The sequence below is a fragment of the Tympanuchus pallidicinctus genome, unplaced genomic scaffold (genome assembly GCF_026119805.1).
Source record: "Tympanuchus pallidicinctus isolate F22 unplaced genomic scaffold, pur_lepc_1.0 scaffold4, whole genome shotgun sequence".
NCBI classification, from domain to species: domain Eukaryota; kingdom Metazoa; phylum Chordata; class Aves; order Galliformes; family Phasianidae; genus Tympanuchus; species Tympanuchus pallidicinctus.
In genome coordinates this window covers 17,163,360-17,187,142 of record NW_026294758.1, presented here as the reverse complement: position 1 = coordinate 17,187,142, position 23,783 = coordinate 17,163,360, and the positions used below count along the sequence as shown (strand labels likewise).

Here is a 23,783-nt window from a genome sequence, read left to right as displayed (position 1 = left end):
GCTGGGTTTTTGGTTCCAGATTTCTTGCCCTTCAAGTCTCTTTTCCAGCACTGATCCTTTCACAGAATCATAGAATCACCAAGGTTGGAAGAGACCTCCAAGATCATCCAGTCCAACTGTCCACCTACTACCAGTATTTCCCCACTAAACCATGTTCTTTATTACAACATTTAAACATTTCTTGAACACCTCCAGCGACAGTGACTCTACCACCTCCCTGGGCATCCCATTTCAGTGCCTGATCGCTTTTTCAGAGAAGAAGTTTTTCCTACTACCTAACCTAAATCTCCCCTGGTGCAATTTGAGGCCATTCCCCCTAGTCCTATTGCTGGTTACATAGGAGAAAAGTCCAACCCCCAGCTCACCACAACCTCCTTTCAGGGACATGTAGAGAGCTATAATGACCTCCACTGAGCCTCCTGCAGCTGAACAATCCTAGTTCCCTCAGCCAAGAAGGGAACTGTTAGAGTAGGGCTGCAACAAAACAGGTGATAGTGCAGTAGAACATCAGGACTGTGAACGAGAATGTGAATACAGGAAGAAGCAGATATTCTTAGTCGAGCCTAACATGTATAGTTATGGATTATTACTGAGTTCTTTAAAAGACTTAAGCGTTGTTTTTAATTCGGTTAGTATTAAAGCAAATGGCAGTGTTCCTCCTGACTTAACTGGGTACCTGATTAGACTAGAACTACAAAAACTGTATCTGGGCAGTAAAGTGAGCTAGAATCCTTACTATTAATTTCAATATTTGCCATCTTTGCATTGTGCATGCATATGCATACATATGTCTGTATGTGTGTATACACATTTACATGTGCATATATATTCAAAAGCAGTGCATTGCATTTTATTATGTTCGTCCTTGATGTCACAGGCAGATGTTGGTGGTACGGCAGTAGAGGTGGAATGTTCCCACCAGTATCCCATTACATGTTGTTGCTGCGTGACAGATGGCAGCAGAGGGGCAGTCTGACAGAATGGCATCTGACATGGAAGTGTGGATGAAGCAAAGGTGTGTCACTGAATTCCTCCATGCAGAAAAAAATGGAACCCCCTGACATTCATCAGTGCCTTATGAAAGTTTCTGGAGACCAAACAGTGGGTGAGAGCAGAGTGAGGTGGTGGGTGGTGCGTTTCAGCCTTGGCAACAGCAACAGATTGCTACAAGTGTGGCATACAGGCTCTTGTTCATCACTGGTGAAAATGCATAGCTAATGGTGATGACAGCATTGAAAAATAGTGTTCTGCAGCTGAGTATTTGCTGTATCAAGTGGTGATTTTGTGCTCTTAGTATCTGTTGTAGTTCCATGGAAATAAAATGGAGGCATTACTTTCAGAGCAAGCTATATATATATATGGTTTTGTAAGTTTTAATTTCTAGTCAAACAATGTTTGCAGTGACATCCATATAACTTTTCTGGGATCCACTGTCTAAGAACACTGCAAAATTGATGCTGGTGTGAGTCTGGTTATGATAATGAAGAATTGTTTACCAGCAGGGAACATGCTATATTTCTTAGCTGTTCATTTCAGAGCTACAAACGTATGATTTTCTTTTAAGAGAACAGAGTCTTCTTGTACAGAAAATTGGTCTTTCATTGTACAAAAAATATCAGTGTTAGCCAGTCACCACTGAAAACACATTTCATACTGTATGGTTTCAGTGACAAACTGCTACTTTTCTGGGCTATATTTTTATATGGTTATGTTTACATTATATATAATTTTTATTTCGGCGATTTTCAGAAGTGTGCAGTGCATGCTAAAGTTTCTCTGCCCAAAGTCTCACCAGAGCAGCAAGAAGAGCTGTGTACAGTTACAAAAGTCCTGCTTGTAGGCAATGATCAATTGCACAAGATCTGGAAACAGGAAATCTGAGCTTTCCTCTTATCTATGCTTGAAACCTAGTGTGCAGTTCTGTTCTCCCATATTTAACACATGTACCATACTTGTTTACAGTAGCTCATCTAGAAGGATTTGTTTTGCTATGATAATTGGTAATTATAGAAGCCACCTTCAAGTAAATTGTTGAAAAGCTATTCAGTTGTATGGTATATTTCCCTATGCGTATGCATTTCCCTTTCTACTTATTGAAAAAAATGTGATTCCAAATCGTTAGTTTAAAAAAACAATGACTTTTCAGAGAGCTGTTGCCTGAGATTAGAACAAATTTGATTTTCATGATTCAATTTTTTGGAGTTGAGATGAATCTAAAGTGTAGGAAGGGATCCGAGCTGTCTTACCTTAATAAAGTAAATCGTGTTTCAGGCCCTTAAGCTCCTGCCCCATTTGCAACTTTCCAGCAACAGGTTACTTAAAAGAGGAAAAAAAAAAAAAAACCAACAAAAAAAAACCTGTAAATTTTGGCATTGAAACAGGAAATATGTGAACCTGTCACAGTAAGCAGTCTCAAAGGCCAAGCTGCTTTGCAGGAGCTAATTAACCTTAGGAAATAATTACCCAAATATGCAAATGTTGTTTAGATAATTCCATGTGTTATCAACTCAGGTAGTCCATCATAACTGCAAACCTTGCAATGTCTAGGTGTTAGAATCTGGCATAGTTGATAAGGCTTGGGTTGCTGCATCACTTCAGCTTGGTATTTAACAATTAATGACTGTGATATTATATTAGTAAATTCAACCTGTTCTTGAAAGCAACATAACATAACACTGCATTCACTGTATGCACAGTGCTTATCAGTGTACTCCTAATGGCTCTAGCCATTAAAATGTTATATACCTTTCAACTCAGCGCTAGCAATACTGGGAAAAATGACAACCCGAAATATGCATTCTCTCTCTCTGCTTCTTTGCACAGTGAATTGCGAGAGAATTTACCCACAATCATTTGTTTTGTTTCACAGCTCCTAAACTATTACAGGGAGAATTTTAAAGGTGCAAGTCTGTTTTTTGCCAAGCAAAACCTCTTTTTGAAATGAGATTAGGAGCAGGATGGTATAAAAGAGTGTTTCTGTTAGCATTTTATAAGCTCCAAGACAAAATAGGAATGAGTTACTGAACAGAAACGAGAGACAGCCAGCCAAAAAAGAACACAAAGGTAACAAAGAAAAGCCTCAGAAGACAAGAAGCCCAAAGCAGAGAGTATTTATATGCGGACTGAAGGGCAGGGCTCTTCCACTGCCCTTCACCAGCAAACCATCGTTGGCAGTTCTGTATTCGGGGCAAGGGAGGAATGGGGGAATGCCAGCATGCCCAGGTCCCTGTGAGCCAGCCCAGCTGTGCAGGTCGGAGCAGCGCAGGGCTCTGCTCACCCTGCCAGAGCTCCAGGGAGCACAGCTTCCTCCCTGCCTCCATCTGTTGCTTCAGGCAGCTTGCGGCTATGGAAGAGGTTCTGGCCCTGGGATATTAAATGGCTTCGTATAGATGAGGAACATTAATTTATTAATCAGTGTCATATTATTTTTGTAGACTGTGCTAGTAAACTATTTGATTAAACTTTTGATATTAAAATGAAAAGCTCCATATTAGCCATTTATGATCATTTTTTGAGTGATAGCTATTTGGTTTAAGAAGTGAAGACTTTTCTATACATAGTTAATAGACAGTGTTTAAAAATACTGCGAAAATTAAAAAGGCCTTTTATCACTAGAAAAAGGCATCTGTTCTTAAGGAAGTGTTTGTGAATACTCATTTCTACCACATGAAACAAATTTTTACTCTATTTGCAAAGGCTTGATGATCATTTCTCATTGAAAAGGAATATATCCATGTGGTAAGCACATCTTTTTAAGTAATCTGATCATTAACTGGACCAGGACTATGTGGCTACTTGCATTCTGTATTATTTTTATGGGCACCATATTACAGCTAGTTTCAGAAACATATTCCTCCTCTAGCCTTCAAGAATAGGAATAAATATAATGTAAGCAATCTGAAATACCTTGGCAATACTTCTCTTAAGTGATTTTAACTCCTTTTATCTCTGAGGTAATTTTCAGTGGATTCTGCTGTATGCATGTGTGACAGGTGTTCAATATCTAATAGTCTCCATAGTGTTGGTAGTCACCAGTAGTAAATGAGGTATATTCATTCTAATCTTAGCAGTAAAAGGGATTGAAATATAATAGTTATTAAGAAAAAGACATGGACATCTTTTCATTTATTAGTGAATTAAAGAGTAAATCTTATCTGATAATATTCCATTTAAAATGGAGCCACGTAAGATTTTTCATGATGTGCAAAGCTTATACCTCCCATGTTCCATTCACCACCTGAGCAAGCCCAGGTGCAGGAGCAGAATCACAGCATGAGAACTGCAGCAGCCTGACAGCTGTGTGTTTTTAGGTTACTTTGCACTGGTTATGTATCACACAGAGGCCTTTTTCTAATAAGGTTCTTAATATTTTTTACTTTTATATCTTCTTGTATATATCTGGGGTGTTGAAGACCCTCAGCCGTGACGCTGAGCAGAGCTCCAAAAAATCAAACTAGTTATTTAGAATTACTGGTTGCAGATAACTGACTTCTAGCAGCTGGAAATCCAAGTTCAGCTCTCCTAGCGCTTTTCCACCTCAATCTGTTTTACAAATGAGAATGCATTAAGCCTCATCAGCCTTTTGAGTCACATAATATGATTTCTTCATTTCTTTTGTACAATCATATAGATAATTATGCAAAGCACGGCCAAGAGACCCTAAGTTTATGAAATTATTTAAGGTGGTATATAAGTGCATTGTATTTAGCTGCAATGAAAAGAAGGAAAGCAACAGCTGCCTGAAACTGTCACCTCCATATTGAAACTGCAGTATTCAGCATCATAATTTAACCGGGGCCAGGCAGATATATTTAATCCTCAGGTCCTAATGGATAGAAAGCAATTTAGTATCCTAAGGAGACTTGCAGTACCCCACAGTCTGCTGTGCCCACTTACATGGCCAGATGTTTCTTGTATGGACACAGCACTGGTTTATTCTCCACCCAACTTGTTTAAAGTAGTGGCTTGCTATGAGGAAAAAAAAAAAAAAAAAAAGCAGATGCCATGAAGAAAGAGCTTTACTTTTAAACATATACTGCTCCTCCAAACTCCATCTTTCACATATTTCTGCCCCTTACCATGTGGCAGAGTGAGTATAGAAGTACAGCTTATCCTGCCTTTTTTTTTTTTCTACCAGTAACAAAGGAATGTGTAGTTACGGTCTATAAGTAACTAATTCCAGTTCATTTCTTTTTGTTTTTATAAAGTTCTTTGTACTGGACTGTGAAGCCGTGCAGTTAATGATCTGGTTTACTTGACCACTGGTTATGCTTTAATTGATGTAGGTTTTTCAGGCTGAGTTTTAGAATCCTTTAGAAGCTTCTTGCTGCTGTCTTAGTCTTGTGGAAATCCTGAAATGGTGTGCTTCTCTTGATGGCAGCACAGAGAATAATAATTACAGAATGTATGAAAACACAAAGTTAACCACAAATAGCCTTATATTTTACTTAGAGTATTAAACCACGGTTTTATACCCACATAAAAATTCCTGTTACAGGAATTCATTGTAACATTATTATTAAAAAAAAAACAAATATGTTTCGCAAATTTACTTAAAGTAAAAAAATTCTAGTTTTAACTGGTCATTTAGAAATTCTCCCTATGTTCTAACGTGCCTTTTCCTTATGTATCATATTTAGAATATATCCCTTTTCCTTAAGAAACATATGAGGTTTTCTTTGGCTTTATCTTACTAACTAGCCTGCTAATCATATCTTCCATATGAAATTTCTTTTAAAAAACGTACCTCTTTACTCATGAAAGGAGGGGTCTTTACCTCCTTCTTCTGTCTTTACAATCAAATTTCAAACTCTGGTTGAAAGAAAATAAACCTTTTCTTGTGTTGAGGTGGCTTATGGTAGTTAACACAAATTTATTTGAAACTCTGTTATAGTCAAGTGAAGAATCTGTCCAGAATTAAATTGAATATCTTTACTGCTTTTTGGCAAATATGATTGTAAAGTTGTAATCTCTTCAAACTTAGGAAAAAAAATTAAGCACATGACTCTTTGTAACGCTTTTGGTCCAGCTCGATGAGTATTTGTAACTGTCTCATTCTTATTTAGGATAGTAAACTAGGCATGAAAATAGAAGTAAAAGCCTACATCCACCAAGTTATTTAGTTGTCTGTCTTCTCACTCATGTTCGACAACCGTAAGAGATTTAAATTTCCAAAATTGTATTTTAGAATGAGACTATGACTTCAGTGTTCTTTATAAAGTTACAGTTGTTCATACAGTGTAATTATCACTTTAATTCCAGTGGCTTTTGCTCGTTTGTACTCTATTTTCCCCAAGGAAATGGGGCTTATATGATCTGTCAGTGTCTTCTAGTGATATGAAGGCACTGGTGGAGAAGAGCAAAGGGATGCAAATATTAGGAAATTACATGACCTTCACTGAGCAGCTCTTCCTGGCATAAAAGCTCTGGAGCTGGAAAATGTCTGTAATGTTGTGCTGCAGAGGTGTGAAATCCTGGTGGGAGGCAGGAAGTAACTGAGCATCAAACTCATGCCACCTGAGACTAGACAAATTTGAAGTGATGCCACAGACAGCCTGATAAAGAAGTAAAATACAGAGGACTAAAGGGCTTTCTGATCGTCTCAAAGGTAGAGATAGCACTGCACATCCCCACATGTTTGAGGACAGTGCACTAACATCAGTGTGAATGATTATAGTGCTTTCAGTGGCTCTCTGACTGACATCCATTAGTTATTGTTCAATAATAAAAAACAGTCCTCCAACTACCAGAAACTCTGACATAGTGGCTAATACGTAAGCAGTCAAAACGTGGTTTATCTGCCCTCTATCTCATAGTCTACATTTCAAAACAAATAAAAACAGCATTTCAAGGAGTAGTTGCAAATACCCTAGTTGTTACTCTTTGGCAAATTTCCACTGGAGCATAATACGAAAAAATTCTAAAGTCTGAAATCATATTTATCTTGTTCATACTCGTTTTTATTTGTTTTATCAGACTAAGAGTTAACTACTTTAAACAAACCATCAGTGAGCAAATATTTGACAGAGTTGTCAAAAGAATGAAAACCAGAGCAGTGGCTCATAATTTCTTTGAATGCCTCTGTTTAGCTGAATTGCCATCATGGTATTTAGACAAAATTTTGCAGATGCATAATTTTCATTGTATTTATTAAAATAAGTAACAATAAAACAACAGTTTTACTGCATTTAAATTGCAATCTTAGATTTCTTTTATTTGGACAAATGAATCTGCTCATTTTTGACACAAGAGTATTATTAGCTTGAATTTTGTTTTAACAATACGTTTTAGTGTATGGGAGAACATGTTACTTTTAGACAGAATTGCCAGTTGCTAACAGGTAATTGTTGCAAATGTGATTTTTTTCTGCAGGATAATGGATCTCCAGAAGAACATGCAATTTATGTTTGGGACCATTTTATTTCCCAGTCAGCAGCAGAGAACGTGTTTTTTGTTGCTCACAGTTATGGAGGACTTGCATTTGTAGAGTTGGTAAGTATGCCTTTTTCATTGCCTTCTTTCCTGAGGTCTTCCACAGATTTTCAAAGTTCTTTGTCATTATCTTCTTCAAACAGCAGTTTAGGAACAGTTCAACCAGTGTTCACATACAGGTCTATGAGGTTTTCTTTGAATCTGGAAGATCACTGCATAGACCTCTGTTACTGAGTTAGACAGTAGGTTCCATGTATCCACTAATCTGAAAAACTGTGGCAAAATAAAGCTCACTGAATCCTTCTTTTTCAGATTCTGCAGTAAAGGTAGGACTCAGCAAGTTTCTGGTCTGTGGTTAGAGAGGCTGGAGGTCAAGACTGGGAATAAATAACAATTTAATGCTAAGTCATAATTAATAGATGCACATTCTTCTATGTAGCTGAATGTGAGGAGAGATTTGGAGGTTTACATGATTTTGCAGTTTTTTCACAAATGAGTACAGAATCTGGTGGAAAGACTTTCTTCAGTTTAGTTAGCTCTGGATAAACCCTGCTGTGACTTAAGCTGGGGAGAATTCTGGCCAGTCTAAAGCTTTCCTACCCTTCATTTTAGGACTGCTGAAGACCTATCTTTTTCGTCAGTTTTTTTGGTCTAATCTCTACAAGGCAAATTTCTTCACCTTGTCTAAAACAGAAAGAATTCACCTGGTCAATTTATCGTGCGTGTATAAAATAATGTAGGTGTGGTCATTAAATTGTAAAATACTGATGTAATCAGGAGATGCTTTACTGAAGAAAACTTTGAAAAGAAAAGTTTTGCTCTCAAGAAGTGTGTTAGTTTTATACAAACAGAAATTAGCTGATATATATGTAAAACTTCTATCTACAAAATATTCAGAGAATCATAGAATGGGTTGTGTTGGAAGGAGCCTTTATATAGGCAGGGGCACCTCCCATGAGACCAGGTTGCTCAAAGCCCCATCCAGCGTGGCCTTGAATGCTTCTAGGGAGGTGTGTAAGAATTCAGATAGGTAATACTTCGGTTAGTTTAAGAATTTTAGATTTTTATTAACTCTTTCTATTCGTTGAAATTAAGGCTGCTTGGATTTTTTCTGTGTTTCATGAAAAATATTTTTAAAACTAAAGAGTATAATGTGTATAGATTTGAAACTCGAGAACAGCTCTGCTGATCATTTTCCACAGGTATTTTATTACCGTGTTAGTAAGTTCTCTCAAAAATAAATTTTAAGAGACCAGATTAGTAAAGATGATTAACTCCTTCACTGACCATAACTCTGGGCTGTTTTTTAAGCTGGCTGTGTTGTGCATGGTTGATGCTCCTCAGACACATGCAGAGCAGGAAGAATCTGTTCTGCTATCTTCTCTTTCATAAGCTGTGATTTTAAGCTGACGTGTGTTTCAACCCAGGGTATTCTGATGTGCCTTATCTTTCGAAAAGGAAATGTTAGCAGAATTTTTTTAGACTTTGTGAAGCCATGTTGTGTAGGTGCCTGGACACCTACAGATACATACAGTTAACACAAGGCAGAAATAAAAAATGAGACCCTTCTCACCATTTCCCAAACAAAGCACTTATTTGAAGGAGGCTTGGAGAGCTAACAGGCAGAGTTTTTCCATCACATTTCAGTCAGTGGCTTGAGGTGGCATGGGTAACAGATGACCAACGTGTCATTCCCATTTTGCCTGTTTCTCTTGTCACACTGGTGGATATTTCTTCACTTTTGTTCTACTTTAATATGAAGCACGCAGATGTTTCAGAACAAGACTTGACTTCTGACCTTGGGGCTTCCAGGGTCAGGGTGCTCAGGGCCTGTGAAATTATCACAAGCTGAGCTAAAGTTTTTATCCATCACAGGAAGTAACCAGTAAGTAAGAAGTTAAAAAGGATCTTTGTCAGAGAGACAAGATGGTCTCAGTAAGGGTCAGCTTCTGTAGTCTGCTGTCTCTGCAGGAGATACATGCCTGAGAGGAAGAATATAATATATAACCATTGGCACATCACATATCTGTCATGCAAAACTGGACCTGAGAAGTATATTTAATGTACCCCAATTGTTTTAGGAAAAAAAAAAAAAAATCAAAAGATATTAACACCTGGTTCTGGTAGAAGTAGTTTGAAGTCAGTCTTCCACTGAAAGGAGTTTAATAAAATAATATATACACTTAAGCAGAGGTGAGGTATAAGTGAAAATAATCTTGAACTATTTTTTCACAGTGTTAGTTTGTGGGATTTTATTTTGTTATACTCTCCTTTCTCTTCAACTTTATATCCATATGAGCTTTTGCAATTACAAAAGAAAGAAAGAAAGAAACAGAGAGAGAGAGAGAGAGAGAAAAGAAGGAAAGAAGGAAAGAAGGAAAGAAAGAAAGAAAGAAAGAGAGAGAGAGAAAGAGAGAAAGAAAGAAAGAAAGAAAGAGAGGAAGAGAGGAAAAGAGAGAAAGAGAGAGAAAGAGAAAGAGAAAGAGAGAAAGAAATGGAGCAGCTGATGGGCAGTTACTGTCACTAAGTATACTGAAGTATACTGGGGAAGCAGTACAGTATACTGAACAAATATGTATTTGTTCACTTTCTCTCATGCTTTGTTGGGGCTAGATGATGGGGGTAGTATAGCAGCTGCACCATGTAGCAGCCACACCACCCCTACACTTGCTATACAAGCATTTTGGATCAAGCAATCTATAGCAGTGTAGGTTACAGAAGTTACAGAGACCCTCTGCACAGCTGCTCCTGACCCTGCTCCTCTTACAGGATTGTCTTGTGAGGCACATGGCTTTAATTTGGAGCAGAGGTTTATGCCTGGGCCCGGTGCGTTTGATTGCGTCTTCAGGAAGAAAAAAAAAAACAAGCCAAAAAGACAGAAAAGTTTTGATTCATCGATTCATTGAGTTTTCAATGAATCTTTTAAAATCATTTTGCATGTTTGGTGCTGCTAGATCTATCCCAGTTATTTAAAATTGTCTCAATCACCAGAGATCTTAAGTTCATCACTTCCTCATTGTGTAAGGCACTTGATACAGAACTGACACATTCATGTTAAGCGAAGAAGAAACCTGATATGAAGCAGTGGCTTACTGGTGGAGTTCAGTAGCATGATGTGGGCAAATCAAGGCAGAGCTGCTGTTCAGAAGCAGCACGGGAAAACTTTGAGCCTTGTTAAGGGCAGAAGAAAGTCCAGGTGCTCCTTTGTGTGCAGTTTCTAAGGGAAAAGATACAGAAAAAACAGCTGAGCTCTACCTCTCCTCTACTCGTTGGTTCTCCACATCCAGCACTGGAATGTAGGTACCTGCCACTCATTTCGGTAAAGAAACCAAACTCACAACAAAGTAACTGACCAGCAGTGGTGAAGTCAGTAAAAAAGGAGAAGCATTTTTGTTTATACCTAACAAATGGTTTTTGCTTTGAATTTGATCCTACAACAGAAGTCAAGCTATGGTTTGGAATTCCTTTATTAAATAAGCCAGTAATACTTGGCTACAATTTTCAAATGTATGCCACATCTAATATTTCATTTGGTATTTGCAACTTTTTGTTTTCTTGTTTGTGGCCACGAGACGTTAAGAAGAGCAGCACAAATCTATGACATCGTGAGTGTACAGAAACTGTTATGCAGATACTGCAGTGTAGGCACACATTTTCTGTACTGTACTGAGTTGTAGACTACTGGGGAAATAATTGAAAGTGATTGAACATGTGTGGGAAGTAAAGTTCCACCAATAAATGTAGTTAGTTATTTTGTTTATGGCTTGAATTACAAATGCTAATTATAAACCATATGCTAAAATGTATCTTTATATTTAGTGATTAAAACTTTGTGTAATTCTGGTTTGAAAGTAAATGCACATCTAATAATATCTAAATGTAAATTACTTTTTAAATACATAGCACTAAAAATAGTTGTGTTGGTCACTGTGTTGCCCTAATTACTGATTTTAAAAATCTCAAAACATGATTCATGAGCACACCTCATCTTCTTACTTCTCTAGCCAGTGTAGTCAGGGATTTATTTTCAGAAGCAGCTTGCTGTACTTGATGGTAAATCGTGGAACTTTCCCAACTCCTGGCTTATAATAATTTTCTGAAATTTAACAGAAACTGAGAATTTCAAGTTGATGGAGTCAATTTTATATTTAGTTTACAGAAAATAAGTTTCTGGTACAACGCCTCCTGTGAGTTTTTCTGCCAAATTTTGCAGGTTTACAATTATTTCACTTTAAAAAGAATGTTTTCCCTTGTCATTGCCTGCCTGAAAGACCCTCACAGAAGGAGGATAAACTGTGCACCAGTGCTTACCTGAGTCTTGTGACCACCCAGCACACATCCAACTACAATTCTAAGTCCTGTGTGCCAATAGAGGTGGAAGGAAGTGGTGGGCCTTAGAATGCTGTATGATATTTAAAACTATCTGTGTTTGTCATTATAGAAAACGCTCATGACAGCTACTCATTTCAGAATCATGAGTACTGTTAAATCTAAGCTCTCAAAGTTGTCAGGTAGTCAGCATCAAGGGATCTAAATTGAAAAAAAAAAAAAAAAAGTGGAATATTCCTCCTCTTTGCCTTGTATATTCTTGAGACCTTAAGCTTTGCTTTTTTATGGGTGTACTCAGCACCAGAAGTGTACCTTTTTGGTTCTGCAGTAACTCTGTCATTGTGGTTAAATTATATCTTTGAGTCAAATGTCATGATAATCATGATGAAATTATGAAAATCGGCACTGTTATCCCCAACTTCCATCATTCACTTTAAAATACAAAGTGAATGTGATATTATTAAATAAAAGGAAAGTCATTGTCTTTGAGTAAATGAGAAACTATTCATTTGCCAGCCAAAATGTTGGATTGCACAAAGGTGTATTTTTAAGCAGCTTTGTTAAAGTGAGTACCCTTAAAACACACACTGTTCAGTTACTGCACCCACTGTAGAGTGCTAATTCCATCAAAATCAGCCAATTTTGTCAATTTAAAATAATTTTAGTCTCATCATTTTGAGAAATGACCTGCAATAAGCTGCCACTGTGTTTTGTTGTATTGTGCTGAGTACAGTGAGGAGACCTGACCTTATCTGGAGATAATAGGTGTTGTAATGATAGCGATGATAAATGGATACCTGCTGGACTACCTGGGAATCTCTGTGGCTGCACCACTATTCTGGCACAAGCAAAAGGCTTAATGACTTGGCTGTGAACGTGTCATTAGCTTTTCATTAATTTAATTTTCTGAAATTTGAAATGGAATCATTTGTTTATTCAGATCCTTATTAATTTATTTTAATACACATTTATTTACTTATTTACTTAGTTATTTGGGTCAAGAACTGATAAGCATTTATTGGATACTATTTATATGCAACTCTTAATACCCCTTCCTGACCTATTAAATTGAAATAGATCTGCTGATATGCGGCAGTAATAATAAAATGTAATGGCCGTAAGTATGGGAGAGAAGAGGAGCCGAGAAGCAAATGTGGAGACCAAGATCCATACTGGAGGAAACATTTACTTGTTTTAGCTATATTTTGTTAATAGACAAGTGTTTGTTCATCTGAAAAGGGACAAGCAAGAAATGATGGTGAATGGTGAGGCCTAATGAAGAAAAAGCACTGAATTCTGTAAAAAAAAGCTGAGCAAGGATAAGGTTGCTAGCAGGTTTGGTGGGATTGGTTTTTGGATTTGTGTTGCTGATTGTCACAAAAACTAAGTGTGCAATAACGAAACTGACCCATGACATAAAGTAGTGAAGTTACCATTAATACTCAGGATTAGAATTTCTATAGTAAGAGAAATTAAATGAAATAATGCAAACTTCAGGATACATATAACAGCTAGCCATCTGGATGCATATATAAACTGTGATTCCATCAACAGAAAACAGCAAAGATGGAGAAGCCCTTGGACTTAATCAGCAATAGCTGTAAGTGAATGACCTGTTAAAGCAATAGAGGAGGCAAATGTGATTTGTTCGCTCTTTCTATCAGAGGAAGAGAAATATTAATGCTGGCCAGCATGCTGGTGAGATTTATCTCAGATAATTTGAGGCAATTCCGATTAACCACACTGAGAAAGATTAATTCCAGCTGGAAGAGATACAGAGAAGAAGTGTCAGGGTGCTCAGAGCGATGGAGAACCCATTTCAATAGAAAAGATGAAGAACTCAATTGTGTGATGTGATGCAGTGCCACTTGGATGTCTTACCTGCCCTGAGCACCAGGATCAATATTGTCGTAGAAACCATGCACACACCCTCCAGGCTTATCGGTCTGAAAAAGAACTGTGTAATTTGCTAATGCTTTTACATTAACTTTGGTAGCTTCTGAAAAAAAAAATAGGTTCAGGTGCCTACACTGTGTTCTGCTACATGAGACTTTAAAAAAGCACATCTTGTTCAGCCCAGCAAAGGAACCCTTAGAGGGATTGATAGCACTCTTTAAATATATCAGGAGAGTAAACAGCAGGGAGATAGAGCCATTTAAGCCCAAGAACAATGTTGGCACAGGAACAAATGGATTAAAAGTGGCCATGAATAAATTTAGGGTAGAATTAGGTCTTTCACCATTAGATCAGGAAGGCCTATTTGGGAACAAGAGGACTGGGACAAAATTCCTACCCAGCTAGACACACATGTGAGAAGAATTATGTGCGTAATTGACTGGGACAGTCAGGCCTTGATCTGACCCAGGAGTCTATGTTCTTGTGAAAGCAAGCGTGTGCAGGTGGCTATTTACAGCTGCAAACAATTGGACCCACTTTGGATTAATTTTTCTACAGATGGTGCCTCTCTGGCTCCAGGCTTACTCCATGGCCAAATTTCCCACCTCAGACTCACAGAACACTTGAGTTTGATCCAAAACCAGATCAACCCCCCTAAATGCCAGTGTTGGCAAACAAGTTTATTTTTTTTCTCCTCACTTGTTTTTGGACATAGTGGACTTGTTTTTGCCAATGCTTTTTGAAATGTGTAAGTTTCAGCTTTCAGTAGAAAGCAACAAGGATTGCAGATTCAGTTGTGAGTGGTTACAGTAGTGAGCAAACGAAATGGATGTATCAAAAAGCACTGAAGTGTCTTAATAAGTGTCACTGCCTGCTCTGTTGATTGCAACTTCTTATCATGTTTGGCTGATATATACACAGAAGCATATGTATGTGTGTATATTCTTTGCCCTCTTTAATATAGGGCATATAAACATTTTAGACAACTGTTGAGTGTCCACTTTCAGCCTAAGTAATTAAGCCAACAACTATGCACTGATATCATTATTTCCCATGCTACCATGTATTATTATCCATTTGCACTGCGGTGACAGTCACATATTAGTGCCTTATCCTGAAGAGTTTGCAGCCTAGAGAGTCTTAACAGGAAGAGGCAGAGGAATGATAAACAATCACCAAGTAGCCACAGCTGCATTTTCTTTTTACTTTTTTTTGTTTGCTTTAGATGCTGTGTAGGCATCCAGTTTCTTTTTAGTTCAGTGCCATCCCTCTCAGCCTTACTACGGGATGTCAGGAGAGGATCACTAAAATAAAATCACGTCTCTCATAAGAGCTTGTTGTGCTGCCTCTTTGAGAGCAGGACTCAAGTTATGAATATTCTTCCCTACTCGTTACTTTGCTCTGGATAACTTTCTCAGCCTCATTACTTTTTGCTTCATCTTAATCATTTGCTAATTTAATATCTCATGCTTCACTCAGCTCAGTCCATGGTCTGCGGGCTAGGAGTATATGTGGCCCATCCCTGCTTCTTCCAAAAGGAGAAGGGCAGTGTTTCATGGCCCAGAACGATACACTGAATGCTAATTGCCTGCACCACCCATCATTACTTTACATCTCATTGGCCATTTCATATTAATTTTCTAGTTTGACACCAGAGTTGGAAGGCTAATTATAAAATGAATGAAGAACAGGAGAAGGGTAAAAGTTAGAGTTAGTTGGAAGTCAGTTTATTTGGAAATATATGTTCATTGTTGTAGGACAAGGGCAAAACACTTTCTGCATTTTCCTACAGTGATGTTTTTAGAGACACGTGATCTCAGTAGTTACATATTTTTCAATTTCTTTGCATTATCTTACATTCAGTACACTATACAGTAAGCTGTTATTTTTAGATTCTGGCATGAAGAGCTTTCTGATCTTTCTCAATTGCTCTCGTACTTCCATCCCCTTGTATCTGTAGTTGCCCAGTAATTTACATAAAACTAGGTCTTACTTTTTTCTTTTTATTTTTCTTGCATTCCTTTCTGAATATTTTCAAATATTATTTGTCAACATTTCTCTTGCAGGTTGCTGAGAATTGAGCCCTATATTGTAAGTGTAGTTATTACAGCCAGCTGAAGGCTAACTTCAGCACTGTTCTGCGCAACATTTTGGTCAACGCAGCCAACGCAATGTTAGATTTTTTTTGCAAAGTTGAATATGGCACCCACTAACATTCAGAGTTCCCTCATAGTATTTTAGTGTTCTCTTTTTCCCTTTCCCCAGTCATATCAAGTAGATATGGAATCAAGTAGATGACCTTTTTTTCCAAGAATATTTTATCTCGTTCTTCCAAATTAAATTCATCTACCTTTGCTACACAGGATGACAAACTAGATTGTCATAATGATCCCTTTTATGCTACAAGTCCACGAATCCTGGAAGCTTGTTTTTATATTTCTTTCATGCCTTGCTTCTCTTGGCAATTTCTCCCACTTTAGTGTCACCTGCAAATTTCATTAATTCCATATCATTAATGAGGATGTTAAATAAAACTGTATTTGGCGTCTATCCTTATATTTGACTAGAAACTTCCTTCTGGCTTTATAAATTCCTTTGTATTAGTATCCTTTCCTCCTCAGTCTTATCCATTTTAAATTCTGTGAAACAGCTCACTTAATAGTTTACTTTTCATTTCAAATTTTATTTAAAAAAAAAAAAAAAGCCAAAGCACAGAACCTTATTGAAAGAATATGTGGTTCATCCTTTCAGTTGTCAGCACTGTCTTCAGTCCTTGAGCCTATCAAGGCTAACATGATGATGTCTGTGTGAAACCAAAGTGTGTAGTACATTGTTGATGCAAGTAGTTAACTCCCTACACCCAGGGGAACACATACTCATTAGAGAGAATCTCATCAGAGTTACTTGCCTGGCCATTAAATTCTCTTTGGTGGCCCCAGCTTCCTAGAGCTACAAACTGTAATCTCTAGGTGTGCACCTCTACAGAAGTGTTTTCTGTCTGAATCATCTTATGCTCATCATGATCTTTCAGACATGGAAATCCATCAACTGTAGTAGGTGTGCCTTATCTCCAATTCTCTGATGTAAAAGATCTGAGCTCAACTCTTTATTGGCTTCCTAATATTCAGATTTTATCTGAAATATTAGACTGTTTTAAATACTCCATTTTTTAAAAATGAAAAAAAAATCAAAAAGGAAATTGCCTTACTGCTATTTCGTATTTTCCCATTTCTGTGACAGATCTTACGCCAATTAGACTACGCAAGTGTATTGTATTACTGTTAGTTTAAATGTTAATTATGGTGAAAAGTATACGTATGGCTTTTGTGTGAAACAGTAGAGATTTTGTAAGACTTTAAGACCCGGTTTAGTGGATCAACCAAGGGAATTGCAAGTTAATAATATATTAGGCATTGCAAATCCACACGGAGTGAAAGCAATCCAAACATACTTCTGGTGAAGGGAACTCTCACACTGTGGCACTGTAAGAAGCAGCTGGAATTTGCATTTTATCCTGGAACTTTCCTGTCTTTAATCTAGTGAAGATGTGTTATGTAGCTTTTTCGGTATATTAGTGAAGTATTTTAATATTAATAATAGCATGAGAACCAGTGTTTAAATGTTAAAATAATCCTATTTAAGGGCTTTACTTGAATATGATATCAACTAAAAATATGTAAGTAGATTTTGCTCATATATTTATTGAGAAAATTGTGCTTCTAATACCACAGAATTAAACTGAGACCTGAACATGTAGAATCAAAACATAAGAGTAAATTTTACTCACAAATACAAGAAAAATAAATAGTTTAAATAGTTAATTTTTTCTTTTTTTTTCTTTTTTCCATTTTCCAAGGCTAACTAAGTGTAACAGTAAATCCCACCTGTGCCACATCAGGACACAAAGTGTGTAAGGTTTCTGCTTGATTAAGCCAAGCCATTTTATTTGCTTGTCAATACCTAGATTATATTTTATTGTAGGCTGGCAGAAGCTATTTGACAGGAGCCTTGTACCCATGTGCTGTGAAGCTTGGAGCAGTTAATGATCTTTAAAAGCAGAGATTTCAAGGCAAAAAATTTTTGTAGGTATCTTTGCTGTTCCTTCATCATGCTCCCCCTCTCCCCACTCCCTTTCCCAGGAAAAAATGATGAATAATGTTTAAGAAACCATTCTTTGCAGAGCTCCATAGGAAAACTAATTATTTTAGTATTTTTGATGTACCAAGTCACCACCTACTACAGCAAATAGCTGGTGAACCTGTACATTCCTGTGGTCATGAATATTGCTTTGTGTACCTTACCAACTTTTAATTTAGTTTTCAAGGGCTTTTGAAGTATGTGTTGTATCTGTCAGCTGCTTTGCATAAAAGCCTTAGTGTTCTCTCCAGTTCCTTTAAAATACAGTCTTACATAGTTGAGGATGGAAAAATAATAATAATCGCAGTATTCTTTGAAAGAGTAAATGTCAGTCAGCAGGGTGATGACTGTGATGTTAGCTCTCTGGTATTGTACTCTTGTAGCTATAAACCTTTTTATACATCATGAGTACTTTGCTCAGTGGGTTTTAGAAAAAATCAAAATATCAGAATAACAACACAAATCCCCAGCCACACCCACTGCACCAAAGGCTGGCACGTAACTTCCAGCATTTTGTCAAGGTGTGTAGATTCTATTTCCTCAGTCTTAAAAAACCTGGGCAAATTAACCCCAGATAGATAATCTTCTTTTACTTCTTTGCTGCTACTGTGTACAGCCCCAGCAGATTTTTAAACCAGCTGTTGGAAATAACCTAGTTTAAGAGTTCACCGTGAACGTGAGGGATTCATCATTATATATTTACTGTCTGAGGCTGATATAGCTGTAAGGTTTTTCAGATTCCATTGATCTATTGCGCATGTTCCCTCCCTGGGTTGCAGGACGTGCTCCTATTTGCATAAGGCCCTGGGCAAGGTTCTTTCTTGCATTGATTGGCCTGTCCAAGGGAGCCTGATGTGCTCTCACATTGATCACTGTGTCTTTTCTTGGAAGACAGTGTTACACTGAGTTCATCTCAAACATTCTAGGGAGAAGGTAAAACTTTACTGCAGATGTCTCAATTTTATTCAGATGTTCCTTTGAGTATAGGCTTTTTTTTTCTCCAGGATAAGTTTTTTTTCCTTTTTTTCTTTTTTTCTTTTTTTTTTTTAATTTGGATTTGTTCCTACAGTCCTAGTGCAGTATAGCCTAGAATATGCACTGAAAAGCTATGTTAAATAAAATCACCACTTATTCCATGCTGCTTTGTTTTGTTTTGCTTTGTTGTTTTTTTTTTTTCTTAAAATAATAATGCCTAAATCTTCCAGGAAAAAAAATATATATATATATTTTCAAAGAGTTAGCAATTATTAGTAGAGTCTTAGTCTGGGAGTGTTGTCTTTGCTTAGATTAATATTGCCAGTTTGTAACTTGTGTGGTTTTGTACTGATATTTTCTACAGTCTTATTCAGATACTAAGAACTGCAGTTAGATTTTGGTTCTCTAGATCTGTACTTCAGATTGAATCATGCAGATAATACTAAGTTGCTAGGCAGACTGATGATTGATCATCTCTGCGCGTGCTGATCAGAGATGGCAAATACTTTCTTACAATGTCCTTGTTATTATAGAAGAGGTATGCCACAGGCTTACTTTCAAAAACCAGGTTTGAGAGCTGGTTCTTTGCACACCCTTACACAGGATGGAGCTTTTGAATGATCCCTGTATTCACAAGCCGCATGCAGGAGCACTGCTATCCACGGCTGGGGTTTCTGAGAGCTACGCATTTGCTTATGTGCCTAATGATGGAAAAGATGCCTGTTATTGTCATCCCTCAAACATATATCTGTAGCCTGAAAATGACTGGACTCATGGACTTTCTTGTAGGTGCAGGTGAAATGTAGTTGTACCTGAAGGGTACATAGCTCACAGGTAGTGAATAAGCTGGCATGTGAACTTTACATAGATCATGATACTACCCTATGTTGCTGAAAAATAAAATGTTACAATACTGTTCCTGAGCATCACTGAGTTGCTCCTTAGTAATTTCCTAAAAATTTACAGTGGGTATTTTTGTGGATGCTGTAGAATTTTCTTAGAAGAAATAAGTATTCAGAGATACACAGATGAGATCACATTAACACCATTACATAAATTACACAGGGTTTACTTTATCACTTGGATTATAGTTTCATGTCTTTCACAGAAGCAATAATGTATTGCATTGTATTGCGATACTTTGGCTTAGGGAACATATTCCTTTGGTCATTCAGTAAAACAAAACTTAGATAAGTATAATTTAGGTAGCGTATATGAAATTTCATCTTCATTATCATGCAAATGCAGTGAGAACGTAACATTTCCCAAGATGTCATTTGACTATTAGGATCTTTAGAAAATGGCCTCTCAAAGCCACAAAGCTAATATTCCAGAAGAAAGCTATATAATGCCTAAAAATTGTCTATCCTTATTCAATATGAATAACAAATGTAATAGGACAGGCCATTATTAAAATCGCAAAAGAGTGTGCTGACCTATTGGTACAGAGGATCTTTTCTGATTTTTTCATCTATGATGAATTCTGAGCTTTCCGTATGTAGAGGAAGAACGTTTAAATACAGATTTCAAAACTGTACAGGAAAAAAAGTTGGACAGTAGCCGGAAATCTGTTCTTTTTTGTTTTAGTGTATAAATGAAATCAGTGCATATTTATACCGATGACTATTTTGCTATATGTAATAATGTTCTGTGTAAGTGGTATAAATACCGTATTGTCTGCATTGTGCACAGATTGTACATCTACAGTACTTTCAACTTTCTGTAAGCTGTCTTTTGCTGAGATTTGAGTCCATCAGCGTAGAAGATAGGCACTGGCTAAATATGAGCTAATCTCTTAAGTGGGGAGTGGAACTTGCTTTCTAATTTTGAAATGAAAGAAGAGTCTGAGTGTCTCGTAGCAGCCCATTATCAATGTTATTCAGTTGAAGAATAACACTGGACTTAGTTGTGTGCCTGAACTACACAGGGCAAGAAGACCCCACAGATTTCTAGTAGTAAAAGAGATCTTTTTCAAACAGACTCAATGTTGAAAAGGAAGGGCAGAAAACAATTGTTTGTAAGCAATTACAACGAGGAAAGGAAATCTGATCTCTTCAGGTGGACATACATTCTGGGGGAAAAAAAAAAAAAAAAAGAGTATTCAAAGCATGAATAACATTGTGCCGTTAAACAGAGTGGATGTATTTGAAAAATGCAGCAAATACATATGTAGGTGCTTCTAGAGCTTCAGATATGCTCTGTCGATGTTATACTGTGAGGTTTTCACAGCAGATATTTGCAGCCCCAAGTTCTGGATTTGTTGAAATAAGTGTTTTGAATCAGTGTAAATAACTGCATGGTTGCTGGGCATCTTCAAAGTCAAACATGCAGAAGAGTCCTTTTACTGATGGGGTCTGAATAAAATAAGTTACACAGCGTGAATAACACATTTTTAAGTTATCCTGAGGAAGATTCAACTTCCATGGCAAAGTGACGTTTTTCGGACATGGGACTAATGTTATCCAAATAAACACATAAATAATGGAATTCCAAAGTCTGTAGGTTTTTTTGTTGTTGTTTTTTTTAGTTTGTAAAATGGTAGTATTTTGAGATTGGAAAAATTACAGAGATGTCTGAAATGTCATCTCTCTTTCATGTCACTAAGACATTTTCATTTTACAAACGTGTTACTAAAGATAAAAGGTGGTTCTGTGTTGTTTTGCTAGGGAGATCTTTTCAAAGTCCAGGTATTGCTAATGTGACAGACATCATGTAGCAATTAAAAATATTTCTCACTACTTCATTCCTACCTAAACATTTTTGCCCTCCATGCATCATATCTGGTATCTGCCCTTCACTCAAAGCCTTTTGATGAATTAACTGGCAAACTTCCATCACATGTAAGATAGTCTGGTGCGTTTTTTGAGAGAGAGCTATGATGTGACATTAAAGTTTATTTATGCCTTTTTTTTTTAAGATGAAATGGAGTGTTTAAATGATCAAGAACTCCCAGACAATTGTGATTTGATGCAGCACTCAGAAAAAGGCACTGATAGAGCTTCACAGTCTCAGAAATATCAGAAATCCTGATTTTCTGTCACATTCATTTTTTTGAGAAAAAATGGTTCTGGGTATAATACAGATAGTCTGCTTAGCACTAGATTTAGTGGGGTCATCATTTCAGCCCCAGTTTATTGCTGAAAGGGCAATGGGTGGTGGTATTCTGACTGAATAATACACAGCAAGGACAAAACAATTAGAATCATCCTGCTCTGCAGAGTCTTATGGTTTTCCCACCACCTTTTCTTTCTACACGAATAAAAGCAATTGCCCTCTTGAAGTAAAGACTGAACCCCTATTTGCTTGGGAAAAGTTGATTTTTACTATGTGACATAGAAAATAATATTATCCACATTGCATTGAATCTCACTTCTTTTGTATGCACTTGAGACGTTTTTTTATATTTTGAAGCATTCTGCTGAGTACAATCTAAGTGAAGTTTTTTACACCATAATTGTGAAGCAAGTGCTATAGAAAAAGAAATTTGAAATTTCAATGTCACTATATTTGGGAGATTTGCATGAAACTGTGGAAGGGGTAGCAAGTCTATAGTCTGTAACTGCGCAAAATTAAAATTAGTTATATAATGCACATTCGCCGAGACACCTTATTTTGAAAGAAAAAGTCTTTCTGCCTTCTGCTTCTCTTTGATACGTACTCAAGTAACTTTCTACAGCTTAAAGAAATATCTCTAAATCAGGTAGCATGGGAATAAGCATTCACTCACATTTGGCTGGCCAGCTGAACATGCATGTGTGCCAGCATGCTGTGTCGTGCACATTAGCAGCACAGAATTCCTGGTAAGTTCTAGCAGCCTAATTCCTTCAGCATCAGAGACGCATTGATGACCGTAAAGGGAACGTGTGTCCCTTTCCCTCCTCCACATAGGTGATGGACTGTGCTAGGGGTGCACTGGCCACAAGGTTCCTCTCCTGCCAGTGATACTCGTGCAGTGCATGTGCACACATGCTCATGTGTGCTTTGTGTGCACGCTTAGCATCCTCAGGCCAACTATGTGCACTGTGCAATTAGGGGATATGATTTAGTTAATTTTTGGTGGCCAGTCCGAATGGAGCTCTGTGTCTTGTATGGTGTGATGGTGATGCTCTGGGGCACCAGGCCACCTCGTTGTGCTTCCTGCTCCTTAAAACAGCTGCTTTTCCATCTGCAGCACAAAGAATAATTGGTGAATGACTTCTCATCTCTATAACATATACACATACCTTCACATTCCCCTGTCCAGTTTTGTTCTGCTCAGGTTGAGATCTTGGGGTAAGAGTGAAGTATGCTGTGTGCAAAAACATTAATGGGAGGTAGCCACAAGTACACCATCTGCCCTGAAACACAGGTGAAATATTGCAGTTATTATTACCGGCTTTTTCAGAGTGGTGAGTTGCTGTTAAAATCTAATGACGAGAACTTCTAGATCCACTTTTCTGTGGTTCAAATTAAGCCTAAATGCATGTACGCCATTTGGAGATTATAATGAATCTTACACAATTAAAGTTTCATTTGCAATTGTACCCTAATAGTTACTGTATCTAAATACATATCTACTGTCATTCCCAACACTGCATTTCCAGTCATTTGTCTCTTATTTTCCACCTTCACTTTACACGGCAATCAATTTACAATGTACGCTGTAATCTTTTTGTAAAAGCCTATTGCTGTACGCTGCTTTTTTAAAATGCAAGGATGGGAATAAATGTCTATTAATGCTTTGCACGGAGTAAAAAGACAACAACAACAACACAAACATCTTGTGATTAGAATGTATTTATAAACAGTCGCTTTCATTTTTTATGCAAATGAAACGGGGCAGCGCTGTCAGGCTTCCACTCTTCTTTTTCTACGTTACTGTCAGCGTGGTTTCTTCGACACTCGGTGTGCCTCTCTGCAGCGCACCTGTACCGGTGCCATCTTGCTCCGCCGCTCTATGCCTCGTGCCTTTGTCTCCTGTTTTACTGCCCGCGCCCCGCCGATGCTAATGGCCGCGGTACGCACACCGCCACTCC

At 37.4% G+C, this 23,783-nt stretch overlaps 1 protein-coding gene across 8 annotated transcripts in view; it reads left to right on the top strand.

Annotated features, from left to right (window-relative positions):
• FAM172A (family with sequence similarity 172 member A) overlaps positions 1-23,783 on the top strand; it is a 255,691-nt gene that overhangs the window by 151,082 nt on the left and 80,826 nt on the right. For all 8 annotated transcript variants that reach the window (XM_052700345.1, XM_052700342.1, XM_052700347.1 and 5 more), the window contains one exon: positions 7,372-7,491. In XM_052700345.1, the coding sequence (XP_052556305.1) occupies positions 7,372-7,491 (120 nt within the window). The remainder of the gene's footprint in view (positions 1-7,371; positions 7,492-23,783) is intronic.